General features: G+C 36.5%; 1 protein-coding gene across 3 annotated transcripts in view; it reads right to left on the bottom strand.

Annotated features, from left to right (window-relative positions):
- The window catches only part of HAAO (3-hydroxyanthranilate 3,4-dioxygenase), an 808,952-nt gene that overhangs the window by 285,819 nt on the left and 501,914 nt on the right, over nucleotides 1-21,219 (bottom strand). For all 3 annotated transcript variants that reach the window (XM_044075085.1, XM_044075086.1, XM_044075087.1), the window contains exon 7: nucleotides 6,463-6,608. In XM_044075085.1, the coding sequence (XP_043931020.1) occupies nucleotides 6,463-6,608 (146 nt within the window). The remainder of the gene's footprint in view (nucleotides 1-6,462; nucleotides 6,609-21,219) is intronic.

Below are 21,219 nucleotides of genomic sequence, written 5' to 3'. Positions count from 1 at the left end.
ATATCCATACACTATCACTAACAATGCATTCACTATTAGAGCATGGCTCATTTGTGCAGGAGTAAATGCTCTTGAACTATATCCCATTGTTATATTTTCCTGTAAGATAACAGCTCATATACCATGCTGACTGGCATCTACTCATAACAAAACACTAATGTACATATTTTTCTTATTAGTTTCCTAATCATTTCTCCTTTTCTGTTTATAGTTCATTTTCGGGTCATAACCTGTTACAACAGTTTTCTAAGATGCATAGTTATTTCAGACACACTAGGTATAAATATTGCAAGATACCCCATAATTACCAAAAATCTACTTGCCTGCTTTTCTTCTGGATATGGAATTTGCTAATGTGATAATTCCTAGTTGTTGCATTTGGTCCGTTGCTCCTTTGAAATAATACACACGCTATTGTATCCTTATGAATTATGCAATGAAAAGTTTTGTGGTGACTATACTTAAAAAATACCTTGAATTACAAATTATATTCTTGTACAGCAGAATGATAGGCAACTGATAAATCAGATATTCTTTGGCATCTGACTTTCTTTTAGTCTGGCTTTAGTCTACCTGATGTTACAACGTGACCTGTATATTTCCGGCTTATTTTACACCCAAACACATCTAATTTAAAACTATACTATAGCATGTTTAGGAATGGTATCAGTCTCTTGTCATGTTCTTCTTGCATCTAAAGTACACTAACAGGTCACTAATTATTTTCACACCTTTTAAGTCTTCAAGTTTCTTTGCACTTGCTGTCTGAAATAGTTGAGATACAAAGATGAAGTCTGTGTAAGTGTATATTCATACAGCCATAATAACTGCAGCTTTCCATACCAGAATCTCTGTTTTATATCAAATAAAGAAAATAATTCACATCTGTCATAGATAAGACTATGTTCCCCACTATAAACGATGATCAGTGATCTGTCTCTTTTAGTCACTTCACTCAGGTTTTCTAGACAAATGCAAATGAAAATCTTATCTTGCTTTACAAGAGGGGTAATACTCTTCACTCATTATTATTGGCACTGTTGATTTCATAAAGAAACTTAAATTGTCCATTCATTTCACTTCTACTCATTTTTACTCTTAAGACATACTGGTACTTTCTTTGGAGCAAATATCATCATCATCATCATCATCATCAACTTCCTTTTTACCATTTTGTACATGGAGTCAGGTACAGCATCAACTGTTACCACCTCTTTCAATTCTATACCACTCTCCTGCCATCTTTGAGAGACATGCCTGATTATGTCAGATTTTCTCTGACATGATCCATCCATCTCTTTGCCTGACATTCTTGTGTCTTCTTGCCTTCTTCCTACCTTTCACAAATTGTCTTCAACAGGTTGTCTTCTGCTTTCTTGCAAATGTGCCTGATTCACAGGCATCTGTTCTCCTTCACATTTTCTGCAACTGGAGATACTTGTTCCTATTCTCTGATGTCATCAATTCTACATCTGTCCCACAATGTATATCCTAGCACACATCTCAGGCACTTCAATTCCATTGCCTCTAGCTTCCTCACTTGCCTTGCCTTCACTGCCCAGATCTCTGTGTCATACAGAAGTACTGGTTGCACTACTGTTTTGTACACTTTACTTTTTGGCATGTTTGGCACTCTTCTGTAGCATGCTATGCATGACAGTCAGTGTCAGCTGGTTGCATCTCCTTTAATTCTAGCTTTGATCTTCTCATTCAGATGCTCCTTCTCCACAGCCATCCATACTTGAAGTTGTTAAACTGTTCCACTATTTTCCCTTCTATAAAATTTTCAGCTTCTTCTGGTTTCTCCCATTTGCTGCTATGATAACTGTTTTGTCTGCTTTCAGTTTCATCCAATTCCTCTATCATTTTCTGAAGTTTGTTGAGGCAGTTTGCTTGTAATGCCACGTTGACTGCATACAGCAGGTTTGTTGATCTATCTTGGCCTGTTTGCTAATGTTGGGCGTCACCAGTATAAACTTTAGTGGGCTCAGAGTTGAACATTGAAGCCGACCCTCTCCCATCATTCTTGAAGTCCAACCTCTGTTCATACTTGTGTCAATCGGTCCTTGTGCATAGCTTGCTCTAATTCTACCAGTGCTTTGTGGACATGAAACCATCAAAGGACTGCTCAAAACAGTCTTCTTGGGTCCTTATCATATGCTTTCTCCAAGTCTAAGACTGGCCTGTTGGAATCTTTTCTCCTCTTTAGTTACTTCTCCACAACATCAGCTCAATTGTGCTGCATCCTGAACTGAATCTGTACTGCTCATCTCCCATCTTATTTTCTGCTACTTTGCATATTCATTTATGAATCACCCTCTCAAGCATTATCTTGTAATGTGAGAGGAATTTGATAACTCTATACTGCCCACAGTTGTGAATGGCTCTTGTACGCTGGCACCGGAATGCATATTTTTCACTCATCCAGGATACACCTTTCTCTCAATACTGCTATGAGGACCACCAGATGACATTTCTTCGATATCTTACCCAACATCTTGATCATATCTGCCGTGCCCTCATCTGAGCCTGCTGATTTCACTAACTTCAAATTCGTTGATGTTGTTCTTACTTCTTCTAGGTTGGGTCTTCTTCCTATTTAATTTCAGGCTGTGTATGGGGCAGTACAGCTTCTGTGAGTTTTTCTTCACTGCAAAGCTACTGGAAGCACTACTTCCATCTGCTTATGACATCTTGTGGAGTGGTAAGCCGGTTATTTCTGGCATTCCTCATAGATGTTACCTGATCACTTATGTTCTTTAACTTTGTCTTTGCCTTGTAACCTGATAGTTTCTTTGTGACATCAGGCATTTCCAGTAGATGGTAGAGTGTCTCTGATACATTATTCTTTTTTATTGTAACTGCTTTCTTAGCATCTTTGTTAGCCAACAAGAAATTCATTTCTAGCCTGTTTCATCTTTTCTATCTATCAGTTTTCCTGCATTTCTTCTTTCTATTTATAACTTCATGGACTTCTGTATTCCACCACCTGTTTTCCTTGCATATCTTCTTTCCATACATGGGTTGACCACATGTCAGTTTTATAGTCTTCACACATGTTGCTTTGAGATGATGTAATTAATTTTTCACTCCAACTATCTCCTTTTCTTTCTGAAATGCTAGAGCTCTGTGTATGTCCTTGATCTCTTGTGCTTTCACTCCTGCCAATATTCAAGTCTTTAGCCTAGCCTCTGTTAACATTAGTACCTTCTCTTACCATGGCTTGCAGCTGATTATGGCTACCAGTGGATTATGCTGTGGGGTAAATGTTTCACAGAGTTGACTTTGCAATCTCTGATTTTACCTCAATGTATTATCCTTTCAAAGAGCAGTCTATCTGACTTGCATGTTACCCTTTCCATTATGAGGTCTTGTGACTGTCTCTCTTTCCATGTATTGACCACCATCAAAGCCATTTGCCAGACAGTCTAGAATGGCCGTTTATTCTTTATTTTTGTTATCCCACCCATGTGGACCAAGGCAGTCCTCATATCCTATTTGTCTGTTCAGATATTAGCACCCAAGTGCCCCATTATCAACACCAATTGATGTTGTACTGCTTTATCTAGTAAGTCTTACAACTGCTGCCTGAATGCACACTCTTCTTTGCCATCACAGGTGGAGTATATGCTGAGTTATGAATACTGCAGTATATTTACAATAGAGTCAGATTCCCATGTTTATGTTGCTGATTCTGAAGACATACCTCACTGTCTTCAGAAGACTCTCCCTCACAATAATTTCCACACCACTTCTAGCTTGCCTCCCCCCTCCCTTAGTAACTGACTTTGAATCCACAACAAACTGGCCTTGCTGCAATGGCCTTCCATTTTGACTCTTGGATCCACATAATGTCCAGTCTCATCATTAGTATCATAGCATCCACATCTAACCGGCTTCCTGTCAGTGAACCTATACTGAGTGTAGTGATCTTTATTTCATTTTTGGAAGGTTGATTTGATTTATTTCTAGCTTTCACTCAACATGGCTATCCAAGGTAACCCAGGATGGGCAACTGGATACAGGGTTTGTCAGTAGCTTATTGATCCTGGACTGCTTGGCTTTATAGCAGACCCACATTAACCAAGACCCTTCCCATAGTTGTTATGTATCCATTCCTGGTATAAATCAAGTCTTCAACCCACTCATGACTAGCAAATAATCATGCTCATTTTTAGTAGTCAAGATAACCAAATCATTTACAGGCCATTACTACACCATTGAGTAGCTATACCTGACATGAAGTACAGCTTATGATACATTTTCTCCTATATAGATGATACTGAGCACCACGGCTGATGCCTATGGCTGTTGGTCTACACAACTCTTCCCCTAATAGGCACCCTAGCACTTGTGCTGATGTCCATGGCTCCATTTATTGGTTTTATGAGGTGGGAGGAACCTCACAAAGACATATGGAAAACATGCAAACTCCACACAGGTATTAGCTGGAGGTCAGTATTGAACCCCATACTTAGTACTTAGGAGGTGAAGATCTTAAATACTATGTCAAGCATGGCTATAACAAGCATCAATGAATGAATTATCATTTGGCATTATTTGAATATGATATTCTCTTTGCAAACTACCCTAGTTTGTAAATAAATTAACACAATCGTGCAATTTTAATAGTTCTATGAAATATTCAAGATGTCTGTACAACTGGTAAGTAATCCTATAAACTTTGAGTCTGTTCTTGCTTTCTATGAATATAGTTTGATGACTTCAAATCCTGTTAAGCCAAACACTCAACTTACTGGGTAAATGGTCTCCTAAATTCAGCGTGCTAATACCTTAAAGAGATTTGTTTTTTACTCTGTGTGTTTATATTCACATGTCAACAGCATCAAAATCTGGTACTTGGTATTTTAAATAAGTTAATAACATGCACATTGTTTCCCTTTCAGTGTCTGCCTCAATGTTGGAAAGCAATTCTAAGACAACATTTTACACTCTACGCCTGTATCTTGTTTAAATTCAACCCTTGTTTTGCTAACTCTGAGCTTACATTCTGACTGTTCATTGAGTTACACTGCTTTTGTTCTGTGATTCCCCCACATTAATTATTTCAGTTTTAGTAGTACTAACAAGCACTTAGTATTTAAGTTTTGCTTTGGTGGCATTTAGTTGCATTTGCACACTCATTTATTCCATAAAAGAGGTTGAGATATGAATGTTTCTATCACAACTTCTAAAAAGCTAACATTACTGGACAATTCTTCCTCTTGCTCTTATAGCTACACCTAAATGCGCAATACTAAAATGTCAATAGTTTTATTGCTTGTTTGACCTCAGAAAGCATACTTAATATCTGAACAACTGTTCCATCTGAATCTAATAAACAGTTTTTTTTAATATTGCTGTTTGAAATACTGTTTTACAGTTATTAGATGTTTTTTTTTTTTCTAGATTGAAGACAAAATAGGGGTTTGCAGAAGTTACATTAACAGAACTAAAAAGTATTTGTGGAAAATGGGGAATGGAAGTTATTCAAATATTCTATATAGCAAACATAGGAGAAAATGAAATAAGATAAATAAAAGCCATAATAAGAAGGAAGGATGAATATGAAGCAGAAGATAAAAAAGACTTGCATGGAATAGACATAGCAAATATATGTGATCTTTGTAATGAGTATGCAATATACTTGACTACATAACCATTTACATTTTGTGATATGTTTGTATCAATAAATAAATCAGTCTAGTTTCAACAAGAGCCATGTGAAGTTTAAAACCTTCCATATCTATCGGTAACTTATGCAAAAAAGTCTTAGAAGAAAGGGTCCTCAGAGTTACAATAACCCCTTATTGCTGCAGTGCAGAGGTAGTACTGCAACAAGATTACAAATGCTTGGTATGATGACAGAACCCACAACCATCAGGTCTTCCCTACATCAAATATGGAATGCAGCTTGCAGAGACAATTACACTAACTGAGGGATGGGGCATCCCACAGCCTCTTGAACTTAGATATACCAACTTCAAGATCATATAACAGTGGAGAAAAGGAAATTCAGTCTATTAGCAGTTGTAGAAATGTCTGTAAATATAGCATGCTGCTTGTGTCAGAAAGCAACTGTATTCCTCCTGTTTTGCATCACTGATGGTGGTACCTCAGGAGGCAGATGTGTAAAAGTGTTTTTGACATTTGATAAAAGCTACCATTTCACAACCTCCCATTGTGAGAATTCTATTTTCAAAAAGATTAGAAGGGGGAGGAAGAGATTGAAATAAGTTTCTTGCAATTGTGGAATGAAACATTCATGGTTAATACTACACTTATGAATGAGTAGCAATGGTTGTAATCTTTCTAATGTCTACTGCTGATTCAAGAGCTAAATATATATATAAGCAAATGGTGGCTTAGGAGTGGAAATGAAAGGCAAATGTGAAAAGTAAAGAACTCTAAAGAAATATGCATAAATATGTCACACCAAGCAATCAGAGGGACAAAAAATACCTTAGTTTCAAATTGTTCGCCAAACATATCCACAGCATTTTTAGCCTTTATTTCAGCCCTGTGTGCATCTAACCACTCTTTGAATGAAAATGGAGCCATTACTGTGTCTGTACGAAAAGGGAAAGGAGTCTCTTTAAGCAGTTCATCTAAACCAAAAAAAAAAAAGAAAGAAAGAAAGTACAAATGAAAACTGTGATTATATAATTTCACTCCACTGTAGCTTTAAGAGAGTAACATTCTTTATGATTCATTTTGAAGTTCTGCATTTATGGTTGAGCTAAAACAACTAAACAGTCAAAAATGTTCCCTGAATCGTATTTTATTGTAAAACAATCTGAAATGCAAAGTTGGGCATCCTGCAATAATAATAATAATCTCTGCCAAGTGTGCCATTTTGATTTATATAGAATTAAGATCACAAAGATTGATTTTGGGTTAAACATTTAGACATTATTCTGCGTCTCAAAAAAATGTATACATTAATTTTAAGATGTCACCTTTAAACATGATGACATGTAATGCATCACAATAAGTCATGCAATGATTTCTATAAGGCTTTTTAACTAAGAAATATATAAACTATTATATTAAATTATTTACAGCTTAAGGTACAGATACAATTCAACAGTAGTTACACACAGCAAATTAATGTATCGGTAGTAGATTATAAAACAACAATTGATTTTTCTCATGCTACTATGCATTTTTGTGACTATATTATTATTATTATTATTATTATTATTATTATTATTATTATTATTATTTTAATGATAAGACTTCAGTTCTTTCATATCATCATTAATCCACAGAAGCAAGAAGCTGTACACAGTTAAGAACAGCACAGAAAAAGTAGATCAGAAATTTGGAAATAATTCTTGAACACCTCTGTGAATAGATCACACTATACTTTTATTAATATTCCCTACAATGCTTTGTCTCTAAAACTTTGTGACCAGACTGCAGGGAAATAAATCTACTTTCAAATGATTTGGTTCACATTAAAAACAAAAGAGCCATGACTTTTTTTCACAAACAGGAAATGCCTGCCCAGCTTCCACAAACTGATCAAATGTTCTTTCTGAGATTTAGTCTTCAAATCAAGGTTATCATCCTCCCTATCAAGCACAAAACTAAAGTTTTTATTGATATAGCAGATGGCACATTGATATGATACAGCTTGTAACAACTCCCACTCTGAAGCTGATGTCTGTGAATTCTAGTCTCAAACTGGGATTAACATCATATCTGACGTGCTGGTATCTGAGTGCTGCATAAGAAGGGGTTGCAATGCACAGGTCTGCTGCTATTTTATTGAGATGGTCCCAGTCTTCCTTGGCTACTGCTAGCCTGTTTGATGACCAAATGAAAATAAAATAGCCAGAGGCATTATATAAAATAGTCAAGGAATTCTGTTAAAATATATAACATATAAACTCAAAAAAGCAAACCAGTAATATTCCACACAATTTAATGTTAGCGCTTTCGTACACAATTTTACATGTACTTCTTCAGACATTAATTACTCCCAAAATGCAATGTGTTTTATAGTCCACTTAATTAATTAATTACAAATTGAATGCATTAAATAAAAACCACATGATAGTAATTACTACATCCCTTAAATTCGTTTTATAAAAGATATATGTATTTATACTTATATGTTTGACCTTAAACGAGATGCTTCTTAAATATGCAAAAATTGATTATAATAAAAAAACAAAACTTCCTCAATAATTAAATAAGATATAATGTATAATATTAACAAAAATAATAAAAAGCCTTATTCAGACCATTTTATATTTCTAACAGACTTCACTAAAAAACTTGATGAACATAAATATGTCATCTCTCTAATGCTCTTAATTTTAAAAGACATTTAATAGAGCAGGCTTCATTTAAGCCTGGAAAAACTTGCGCATTTGTCAACAATTGCCACTTTAATTCCTTTTCTTTGAGCTTAAGCTCCCATGGGCCTCCTCTTATGTTCCTATGTACCTGTTCTAACACTGTAAATGTGAAACTATGGGACTGGTATTCTACTATATGCCTAGCTAGCGCGTCGGTGTTAGCAATTCTGCTTATACTGTACAAATGCTCATAAATGCGTTGCTTGAAGCGACGTTCCGTCTTACCTAAATAAAAAGCCGAACATTGGCTACAAGAGGCCATGTATACTATGCCTTGGCTTTCACAATTAAATGTTCCTTTTATGTTGTATTTAATACCCTTAATTCTCACATATGTTCCTGTCCAGATATATTTGCAGTAATGACATCGCCCGCATTTGTACATGACATACTTGAGTCACTTTCAATGCAGCCAAATACCCTGGTCATGGGTGACTTTAACTATCCTTACATTGACTGGGTAACATATATGAGCACAAACATGATCACCCAAAGGTTCCTGGACTTTGTTAACACAAATGCTCTGGAGCAGATAGCCAGCACCCCCACAAGGGGCTATAACATCCTTAACATAGTGCTCACCAACATGGGGGATCATTGCACCACCTCATATGTGGGGCCTTCCCTAGTAAAGTCTGATCATAAATTAGCTTATTCGAAGTAATGATTGTACCTGACTCACCCTCAGGGGCAAAGAAGTCAAACAATTTCTCCAAAACAAACTATAGCCTACTAAGAGATGGCATCAATAGTTTCAGACCCCTGCTACCACTGACAGCAATAACCATTATACTTACATGTACACAAATGTCCTGTATAAACACTTATATAAATGTATAGACTCCACCATACTGGAATGGATCAAATCAGGATCCTCACAAAAAAATAAGCCATCCTGGTGGACATCCAGCATAAATAGGTTATACAATAACAGAAAGAAACAGCTGTCAAAAAAAAGATGGAATGGTCCCAGCAAAGGAAAAACTCCCACTAAAGCATAAATAAGCAGATTTGACATCTTGTAAAATTCTCTAAAGCTAATTATGAAACTAAATTAACATCCCTATCTAAGGAAAATCACAAAGCATTCTTTAGCTACATCCAAAATCAAAAAAGGAAAGCCCAGCTTAGTGCTGAACTAGCTGTGGATGGTAACACTTATACTGAATGTGAGGACATCGCCAACCTGCTAGCAGACAGGTTTGCCAAAAATTCCATCCCCCTGTCCCCACTGATCCTATCCCATGACATACCTGTCACCAGTCCTCTGCCTAGTATCTCCAGACAGCAAGTCATAGTCACACTCTTCAAGGCCAAAAACACAGCATCTCTGGGACTGGACAACATCCCAGGCTGCTTATTAAATGGTCTAAAACAGGAGTTGGTTGAACCACTGATCACGCTCTTCAGTCGCAGTCTATGCACTGGCTTTGTCCCAGCTGAGTGAAAAACAGCAACAGTAATCCCCTTGCACAAAGGGGGCCCCTCAACTGACCCTGTGAATTATAGACAATAAGCCTAACCAGCCTTATCTTCAAGGCTATAGAGAGAATCATCATGGACCTTATCAACAAAGATATAGGTGACCTTCAAACTCTTGACCCGACCCAGTTTGGCTTTGTTATGGGAAAATATTGCCTGCTAAACCTGGTGGACTTCTTTGAGAATGTCACCAAGGCCCTGGATGAAGGCACAACAGTTCACACTCCCTATCTCAACCTAGCCAAGGTCTTTAACACAATCCCTCACTCGGGCATCACTGAAAAACTCACTCAGCTGTGGATTAACTCTTACTCACTAGATGGATTGCCAACTGGCTCACAAACAAAACACATACAGTCAAAATTGGGGATGCCAACTCTACTAGCAGACCTGTTACCAGAGGTGTTCCCTCAGGAATCTTTGCTAGTCCTCCTACTGTTTGGTATCTATTTTTCAGAAGTTCAGGTGAAAATGGATGGCCAATGGCTTACCAGGTTTGCTAATGACTGCAAACTGGGTGCAATCACTGAATCCCCCAAAGATATCAACATACTACAAAATGGGTTTACACAGATAACTGATTAGTGTCAAAGCCACAAACTTAAACTAAATTCAAAAAATGCATTATCATCCTCTTCGGCAAAGGAGAACCTCCCTGCTAATTACAACATTAATAATATCCCCCTACGTTCAAACTCAGTGGTCAGAGATTTAGGAAAGAAAGTTGATAGCAGCCTTAATTTTGATCATCAGGTGTCCACAGTAGTTAGGAAGGCCTTCTACATTGCACACCTCATAAGCAAGAGTATAGCATCAAAGTTAAGGAGGTTATAACTCTCCTGTACTTAGCTCTTATCAGACCAGTAATAGAGTGCAATGCTCCCTTCGGTTTGTACCTCACCACACATCTGCAGCAACTGGAGAGACCACAGAGGTTTCTCACCAATAAAATGTAGGGCCTACAACACATGACCTACATGGACAGACTGAATGCCCTATCACTTTACTCAGTATCGTATAGACTGCTTAGAGATTACTTGTGGCTGGCCTACAGAGCAGTCTCAGACCCTGCCTTGATGAAGCTGCTGCATATCTGCAAATCCAGTGGGACAAGATTCACTCACTCAAGGGATCTTAACCTAGCCTGTGATATTAACAGGATATGCTGTAAAGACAGATATGTCTCTCAGAGGTTATCACTGCTGTGCAACAAACTCCCAATTCATGTAAAACAGAGCTCTGCAATGACCCTATTTAAGCGTAACCTGGACAGTTGGATAGGAAACCATAAATTTACACAGGGGGGTTTCACCTATCTCCCTCTTAGACAAGGGCAGCTGGTGCTGATCTTAGATTCACAAGCAAATATAGACTATATATCTTGGTCCATAAGGGAACAAGGGTATAACATGGCTAGGGTTGTACAGGCCTTAGGGCCAATAACCTAGTAGCCTCCTATGATTCTATGATCCTATGAATTCTGCTGCAATTAACAAGATCTGGTTCAATGGGACTAAATTTATGAGAAAATGAACAAAAGACTATAGATTTTCATACAATGTTAAAGAAAAGGTCCAGAGACTTGGAGTTTGAATTCATCGGCAACTGGAACTTTTAATAAACAAACCAGCAAATATACTTATGATGGAATTAATTTACTGATTAAAGTAACAAAAACCTCTGGTATATTCTGGAACAAGTAGTACATATTTTAAGAGATCCACTGACAATATGGATAAGATGCAACATATGGATCAAAGGAGTAGCTTTTATTCAAGAAAGACTTAATTTTCACTTGCATCATTACATTGATTACCGGAGGCTAATATGAAACTTCCGAAGTCACGAGTGAAGAAACAACATTTAGCATGCTTGGAATATGTGCTCTTGATGAGAGATCCAGATTTGACCCCAGGACAATGGAATGTAAAATGCAAAAGGGACAAGAATGGATTAGAGTTTTTGTGTGATTTAGATAAAATGAAACAAGGCATACTCAACCCATCAAAGTGAAACAGAGTCATAGTGCAGAACTGTAAAAAGGGGAAGAATCTAAGTATGGCATGTATAGTCTACAAAAAAGCATTTGACAGTATCCCACATTCATGGATAAAAGAGTGTTTAAAAATATATAAGATATACACCCTACACTGATAAACTACATCACAGTGACCATGAAAGAGTAGCAAACCACTATGCAGTTAAGCCATGATAAAGGGCAAATTATTATTCCAGGGATAGAAATTCACAGGGGATATTCCAAGGTGACTCCCTGTCACCACTGCTCTTTTGCCTTGCCCTTAACCCATTAAGCTGTCTGCTTAACAGATTAGGTCATGGCTATAATTTGGCTCCCACAAAGCAATAAAGTGTAAAGACTTCTCATCTTCTCTTTGTAGATCATTGAAAACTGAATAGCTCATCAGATGAGGACCTGAAAGCACAACTGCAAGTATTCAAAACTTTTTCAGATGATATAAGAATGTCATTTGGTCTTGATAAATGTGCAAAAGCAACCTTTAAAGTAGGAAAGATGCAGTACCAAGAAAACAGTTTGGGACAAGAATGTGATATGAAAGAACTTGAACAAGAGGGAGTGTCTAAATATTTAGCAACCGATGAAGGATCAGCAGTAAAACATGAATAAATGCGAATAAAACTCAGTAAGGAATATTTTAGAAGAAATTAATCCTGAAAACAGTATTGACATCTAGGAACAAAGTTCAAACTATTAACCAATTTGCTCTTCCTGTCCTAACTTATAATTTCAAAGTAATTGACTGGCTCCAAAAGGTGTTGGATAGTTTAGACAGGAAAACAAGAACGATGCTTCATGCTCATCAAATGATTCATAAAAATCAGAGCATTCCAAGATTATACATTCCCCGTTCGAAAAGAGGTATGGGTCTCCTTGAAATTGATTACATGTAAAGACCTGCAGTCATGGGACTGCATATCTGCTGACCGCACAAGACCCAAACATAGGGAAAGTTTTGAAACATGAGGAGAATAAATATTAAGACTTACCTGCTTAGTCTAGCAAAAGCATATCAGTGTCAAGCAGGAATGGAAACCAAATGACAAGTAAATAAAAATCAGGCAGCAACTAAATATGCCAAAAAACACAAGAAATAATATAAAGTGAAGGACCAGATGAAAAGGCAAGAAATGTGGAACATGCATAAATATAGTTGTAAGTATGGAAAGAGAGGTGAATTCAAACCAAAAGTTGAAAGGTTAATACTGGTGGCCCAAGAGAGTGGACTAGGTACACGATGGCTTACAAAGTCCATTGAACATGTGGGAGTAACAGAAAAATGTAGGTTTTGTAAAACTGAATTGAAAATAGTTCATTGGTGCTGGTTGTGGCATACTAATGGCAGAAGGACTGTATACTGAAAGGCATAATAATGTGGCAAGACTGTTGCACTGGGAATAGTGCAAAGATTATAATACTGAAGTAGCTGAAAAACACTGGAAACATAAGCCACAAAGAATCATAGAAAATGATGAAGTCTACATCACATGGGATCACTCATTACCAACAGTTCAAAAGATAGATAAGAGAAAAACAGATATAGTGGTCCATGAAAAGAAGTAAAAAGAAGCATTGATCATTGAAGTCACTAAAGCCAGTGACACAAAGTCATAAAATATCAGGATTTGCAGGTAGAAACAAAAGCGATGTAGAAGAAAGATACCCAGACAGTTCTAGTAGTAGTAGGAGCAACAAGTGTTATAAAAAATAATCTATAATCATATTTAGATATGTTACCATTACATGTAACTCCATACGGATTGCAGAAGGAGTCATTACTGGGTACATTGCAGATGATGCAAAGAGCACTTTTGGCTAACATCAAAGATTGAAACAATACTTGCTGCTCTTCTAGTCAGGGTACAGTAGACAAGACTCAGTGGGTTCTGTTCAAGTAGCTTTATTATGTACAAACACATCAGGATTGAGGCTTAATAACTTTAACTTCTATAAACTTATAAACAAACTAGCTATTATACTCTTACATGCTCACTCTCTGGCTGCACTCTTAAAATAGCACTGAATTTAGCATGTGCGGACTATTTATATGCATGTTCAGTCCTTGAAACTTTTCTTAAAGATACAGCATACATGGTCTAGTCTACAACCTCCCTCTTTGAGAAATAAGTTATGCAATGTTGACAACATAATTTGACATACAATAAGTATAAATATTTTTTTGTCATGCAGTTATACAGAACTAAATACATACAGACAATTATGTCTAGGTTGCTGTGTATTTCATACTAGGTCTGGAAATACGACCAAATCATGTGACATAGAAATTAGAATCAGATTTAGCAACTGGGACTTTCTCTGCTGAATGTTCAATTTTTGGGACATCGGGAACATCATCAGGAATAGAAGTAGAAATTAAGGCACGTTCTGCAACAGGATCATTGTCTGGATTGATCTGAGATCTAGAGTCTATATCACAGAAACAATGTTGTGATATCAATTCTGATACAGGAAGAAGATTTCTCCTGTACTCCACACTCTCAGATTCTACAAAGTAAGATCTTGGCTTGGTATATGTGTCTGTTACTTGACCAATTCGGTCGAAACTTTTCGTCATTTGTATCCTCACTGTATCTCCTTCTTTCAATGGACAAAGAAATTTGCTCAATTTATCATAGCTGAACTTCTGGAAAGAACACTTTCTGAATATTTGAGCTTTAATTGCCTTGTTGTTCTTAGATTTAGGCCTCAACAAACTGGAACTAATAGACAATGTTGTTCTGGTTTGCCTAAACAGAAGTCTCTGAGCAGGCAAGCCAAGTATATCATCATGGGGTATGTTTCTGAGATTAAGTAAATTCAAAAAGACGTTGGTTTTGTCACGCTTTGACCTCTCAAGTAATTACTTTACAATACAAAGTCCCATTCTTTTGAAAATTTCTGAAACAAATGACTAGTAAATTGCATATCATTGTCAGAAATAACTTTGTGTGGAATACCATGAAATGAGAAATGACATTTCAACTTAGTAATAACAGCAGTGGGCATTAGATTAGGTAGTAAATCAATCTCAACCAGTTCGAATAAGAGTCTGCCAATACAAAGTAATGCTGATTATTCCACTTGAATATATCAGTGGCTACCGTTGACCAAGGTAGTTCAGGAACTTGACTTAGCTGAAGTGGTTCTTTTTGCAAATGCAGTTTAGTACTATTGCATATTGAACAAGAAGAAAGTACATTGTCAATGTTGTTTGCTAGAGAAAGTCAAAATACTAGCCCTCTCACCCTTCTTTTGGTAGATGCGGAACATGGGTGAACAAAATGCAAGATCTGGATATATCAGTTTGAATTTCTTCACCACCATAAGCAACAACTTTCTCACAACTAGCCACATTGAGTTGTTTATTAGTTCTCACTTTAGAAAAAGTATCTGCTGAGATAACATTACACTTTGAACCAGTGTCTACTTTGAGCTCAATGGATTTACCATTGATCTGGACAGTACAAAGCACTTCAGTTTTTGTCAACAAATTCACTGCATCAACCTTTTCACCAGCTACTGATACGCCATCTATGTAGAAAGTAGACTGCTGCAATTCTACTTGGTCAGTTTGCTTTTTTGAGTGACCTTGCTTTATAGCTGTGTGAGGTTTACTTGATTTGCAGAACTTTTGAAAATGTTTCCATTTGTTACACTTGTGGCACTGATGACCAATTCTAAGCATTTCTCCCTTCTAGACTCATGATTGGCACTACAATTGCAACAGTTAACAATAAAGCTGGATTTGGGTTTTGCTGACTCATGCCTGTACTGCACTGAGCATACTTCTTTCTTAGAATTTGCTGGAAAACTATGTGGTTTCCCTGGTGAACCAGCAGGGTCTGTGGCTGCAATGTGCTTAGGCCTGCTTCTGCCTGCCATGTTGTTGCATGCTATCTACATTTGCTCTGGAGCCTGCTGAAACCATACTCATCACTTGCAAGCATACTTGTGTGTCTTTCTGTAACTTCATGGATTTGACAAATCTCTGTAGCTTTGATCAATGTTAAATCACTGTCATGAAGAAAAATCTTTCTCACAGCAGCACTATTAATACCACACACAAGCCTGTCCTTTATCGACTCATCTTTTAAGTCACCAAACTGAAACATTTTACCTTTGTTCCTCAGGTAACTTATATAAGCTGCAAAAGTTTCCCCTGGTTTCTGATATTTTGTGTAAAAATAAATGCCTCTCTAATGTGATATTTGTCTGAGGGTTACACATTTCCCTGAATTTGCGGTTCAGACACTTAGGGCCTTCCTTTGATTCAGCCCGTACAACAATATGATAGTTTTCACCTTCACCTTCATATACTGGTGGTGCATACTCAATTGAACGCTCTCTTTCAATGGCCTCTGACCCAGCTAGGTTTAACAAAATGAATGCCCTAGTGTGTGAATCTTTGTCACAATAAGCTGCTTGTATAAAAAAAGTACTCTTGCTCAAATATTCTTCAGTTCTCTGCAATATTCTGATCAAATACAAGTGGTGACAGCTTTTGAAATCCATCTGCCATATTAACACATACCAGTGAAGGGTTTTGCAAATATGCACATACACACATATTCATATGCCAGAAATGTATGCCAGTACTTGTAGCTATGCCCAATAGCACAATGAGCCTCTGAATCATTGAACTTTGCAAAATAAGTCGCTCAGGCACTGTAATATTCTTGAAATCACTGAACTATAAGAAATCACCTCTTATCAGTGTAAGAAACATCTCAAAATAACTGCATTGTGCAAATGAACAGGGCAGAAGAAGCTCAGAGTAAGAAACAGTTCGAATAACTGCACTTTGCGAATAAACAGCACACAGCACACTGAAACTTCCCCAAAATGGTGGTACTTTGCTAAATAAATCATTACAGTGCAGAAACACTCTGTAATGGCAGCAGTTTGCGAGTAGATAGACCCAGCACAAGAAACATTTCAAAATGGCTGTATTTTGACTGGACTTTATGAAATAGTTGCTCTTTGCATGCAAACAAACTCTTTGGAATAAATGCACAGTAATAAGCACACACTGTAAATACTTTTACACACTTTGAAATACTTCGAATAACTCTAGTTATGCCCTAAATACAATACAAAATAGCAGTTATGCCAAAACACAGCACTTTGCCAAAAACATGCAGTCACCTTGCTTTATTTACACTTAATGTGCCCTTTTTGCCCTTATTATATTGTTTTGCTCATTTAATCTCTTTTCATGCCTATTGTACTTTTCTTGTACTCGTTTTACTCTAAACATGCCCATTCTGCTTTTCTGAGGTAATATCTGACCCTCTATGTGCTTTTCTGACAATTGTTTTATCAAATGTCTTAATCTTATGCATTTTGTTTAATCAATAAACCTTTTGTGCCTCTCGCTTGTTTAGTAGTATGGTTTGTGCCCTTGTAATGCTCCATTTTATCTTTTTTATAAAATAAACTGTTTGTGCAAGTTTTCATTTACTTTGGTTCTTTTCTGGCTCTTCTTCATGCTCGTTTCTCTTAGTTTACATTCACTATTATCTCTGCACCTCATAGCTCTGAATATCAGTCTCTCTGGAATCCCATTTCTGTCATCATGTCACTCGTCTAGTCAGGATACAATAGACAAGACTTTGTGGGTTCTATTCAAGCAGCTTTATTATGTGCAAACTCATCATGAATAGGGCTTAATAACTTTAACTTTGATAAACTTATAAACAAACTAGCTATTACACTCATACATGCTCACTCTCTGGCTGCACTCTCAAAATGGCACTGAAGCTAGCATGTGCGGATTATTTATTTGCACATTCAGTCCTTGAAACACTTCTTAAAGATACAGCAGAGAATAATGTTGTCTGAATGGAGGGATGGTGATATCAGCAAGCAAATGAGAGTAGTATTGGTGGAACTGAATTCATCCACAAGTCTTGGCAAGTACCTTCATGAGGTAGACCATGTTTTCACAAAATCTCTCCAAGATGACACTGATATATAGACTGTATTTTATACAGCATATGTCATGAACAGAAATAGATTAAAAATTAAAAAGATATCTGGGTTCACAACTCCCAAGATAAAAAAGTGCTCAATCCTGTTAGCCACACTTTTGCCTGGACTGGAAATAAAATAACAGTTTGGAATCCTCAAGAGAAAGAAACATTCCAACAATGGGGTTAGGCCAGGCTCAGGGGTAGAATGCCCCCCCCCCAATTATAGAAGGAAGTAGTAGTTCACAAAAAACACAAAAACTGACAGGCAATAAAAGAGCCATAAAGATGATAGAGTGGACTACTGGGGATAAGAAAGAAATTATGTATGTTGCTATTATGCAAGAAGCCCAGATTTTCCAAATAGAAGATATATAAAAAGATTAAGAAAGAAATTATAGGAAAGAAAAATACTTGCACAAGATAAAACTGTCAAAAGCTTCAAATACAAATGTGTGTTCATTAATACAACAGATTCAGGAAAAGCATTATATAGACCAAAAAACCTTGGGTCATTTGGAAAAAGAAGTACCTGAGGAAGTACAAAATATAATGAACAAAATCTGGAGATTTTTGAAAGGTATAAAACAGAAACATGGGCATGGCAAAGAAAGAGAGATCTGATATGGTATAATATTAATGTAAAGGAGAAAGCTGAACTAATCAATACAAAAAAGCACCTCCAAAGATACTGAAGAGAAATAAAGGCAAAGGCACCCAGATAAAGGAAATTTCACAATACAAAAAAAGATCAAAAATGGGGAACAAAAAACAGAAGACTAATAAAGTACAAGTTAAACAAATAGAAACTGAAGTTATGGAATACCCGCAAAGTGAAGGATTTAATGTAGAAAATCCAGCTCTGGTAATGACACAGCATGATAGAACAATGAGTCCCCAGATTAAGGAGAAACAGGTGGAACAGGCAGCATCTGATCAGCTATCATATGAAGATACTTTGAAGCCATCAGCAGGAACCCAGTACAAAGGTTCATTTGGAGTTGCACAGCAAGGGAAGGCGCAGGAAAGGGTGGCAACTCTGATGCAGTCAATGCTGTGGAGTGATAAGCCAGTGAGTTATCGTATGAAAGAGTGACAGATGATGGAGGATGCAGCTGAAGAGAATAAGTCACAGGAAGATGTTCTGGAACTTTCTGTAGAATGCCCACATGAAATGGAGAATAAAGAATGTGCCTTCAGTTTAGAAGAAAATGATCTAAGGAAAAGTTTCTTGATTAAATAGAGATGAATAAACATATTATGACTGATGAAAGAAATAGATTACAAAAAGTCAGTAAGACCCAAAATGTTAGAAATCTGATAAAACAAATGAACACAGTAATCATGACTATTAACAGAAATTCATGATAAAGTCTTACCACAAAAATACTGGGCAATAAGGGAAAGGAATGGAAAGAAAGGGACGAAATCAAATGTCAATACGGAAGTATGGAACAGCAAAAAAAAACTATAAAGCCATTAGGACATGAAGAGCCACTGTTAGAACAATATATAAGAGGGAACAGATCAACAAACATTTTTAGAAAGATAGACATGATAAAAGCAACATGCAGTATTAGAACAGATAAGGATCTGTTGTACACTTGGAAATAATAAACTAAAGATATCAGCACAGGTAAAAAACCTATAAGATATGTCAATACATGTAAAGGAAAAGTATGAAATAAGCAATGCATTGATGACCCAAAAAAGTTTATAGAGAATTTGGAAACAAAGCAAAAGTAATAGAAATACCACCAATAAAAGAAGAAACAGACCCATTTTGGAGAAATCTCTATGAAGACTGTGTGGAACATAAGAAATATATGGAAGGGATAGGAGAAGTAAAAGAAAAAGTAAGAAGATCAAATGTGCAAGATATGAAATGGGATGCAATAACAACCAGAGAAGTTGAAACAAAATTAAGAAAAGCTCTTAACTGCAAAACCCCAGGCCCAGATGCAGTACCTAACTTCTGGCTAAAAGTATTAACATCTTTACACAAAGATTTAGCCTTGAGTTAGAACTACTTATATGCACGCCCTGAACAGACACAAACCTGGTTAACAAGAGGAAAAACAATATCTCTCCTTCAGAATGAACCTGCAAACTATCTTAAAAACTACAGACCAATAACTTACCTTGCAATGATGTATAAACTATACACTGGAATTGATGTTGATAAGAGTTTATAGTCATTTAGAAGAAAATGCAATCATGGCAACAGGATAACAAAAGAAAGCCATATAGAATAAAGGATCATTTGGTGTTCAATAAAGTCATAATGGAAAATTGTAAAAAAGGGGAAGAATCTGTATGGCATGGATGGATTATGGAAAAGCATTTTTGACATCATCCCACGTTCATGGATAAAGGAGTGTGTACACATGTATAAGATATACCCTACACTGATCCATTACATTAAAATTACCATGAAACAATGGCAAACCCTTTTGTAGCTCACAAATGATAACGGGCAGATTATTATCTCAGGGGTATTCCAGGATGACTCTTTGTCACCGCTGCTCTTTTGTCTTGCCCATAACCCATTAAACTGTCTACTTAACAGATTAGGTCATGGTTACAATTTGGCTCCCAGACAACAAAAAGTGTAATGACTTCTCATCTTCATTTTGTGGATGATTTGAAACTGTATAGTTCATCGAATGAGGAGCTGAAAGCACAACTGGAAGTGGTCAATACTTTCTCAGATGATGAATACAAAAAAGCAACATTTAAAGCAGGAAAGTTGCAGTTCCAAGGAAAATATCAGTCTGGAAAAGGAATGTGATATAAAGGAACTTGAGCTGGTGGGAGTATATAAATATTTGGGAACTGATGAAGGATCAACAATAAAACAAAAACAAATATGAACAAAACAAAGTAAGGAATATTTTGGAAGACTAAAATTAATTCTAAAAACAATCGTGACATCTATGGACAAAGTTCAAACTATAAGCCAATGTGCTTTTCCTGTTCTAAATTACAGTTTTGGAGAGATTCATTGGCCCCAAAAGGTATTGGATCAATTGGAGAACAAAACAAGAAAAATGCTTCACGTTTATCAAATAATATATAAGAATCAGTATATACCAAGATTATATGTAACTCATTATGGTCCTCCTTGAAACTGATTACATCAATATACATGTAATTTTAGAACTGCATACATAACTACTGACCTCATCAGATCCAAACACACTGAAAGTTTTGAAATATGAAGAGCACAAATCTAAGATTACTCCCCTGCTTAGTTTAGCAGAATCATATCGGTGTCAAGTGGAAATGGAAATTAGACCATAAGTAGACAAAAATTGGGCAGGAACTGAATGTGACAAAAAACAATAGAAAGAATATAAGG

The sequence above is a fragment of the Protopterus annectens genome, chromosome 6.part0, assembly GCF_019279795.1.
Source record: "Protopterus annectens isolate FY-2018-M chromosome 6.part0, PAN1.0, whole genome shotgun sequence".
NCBI lineage: Eukaryota > Metazoa > Chordata > Ceratodontiformes > Protopteridae > Protopterus > Protopterus annectens.
The sequence above is the reverse complement of the archived record's forward strand: the minus strand, read 5'-3'. Positions and strand labels throughout refer to the sequence as shown.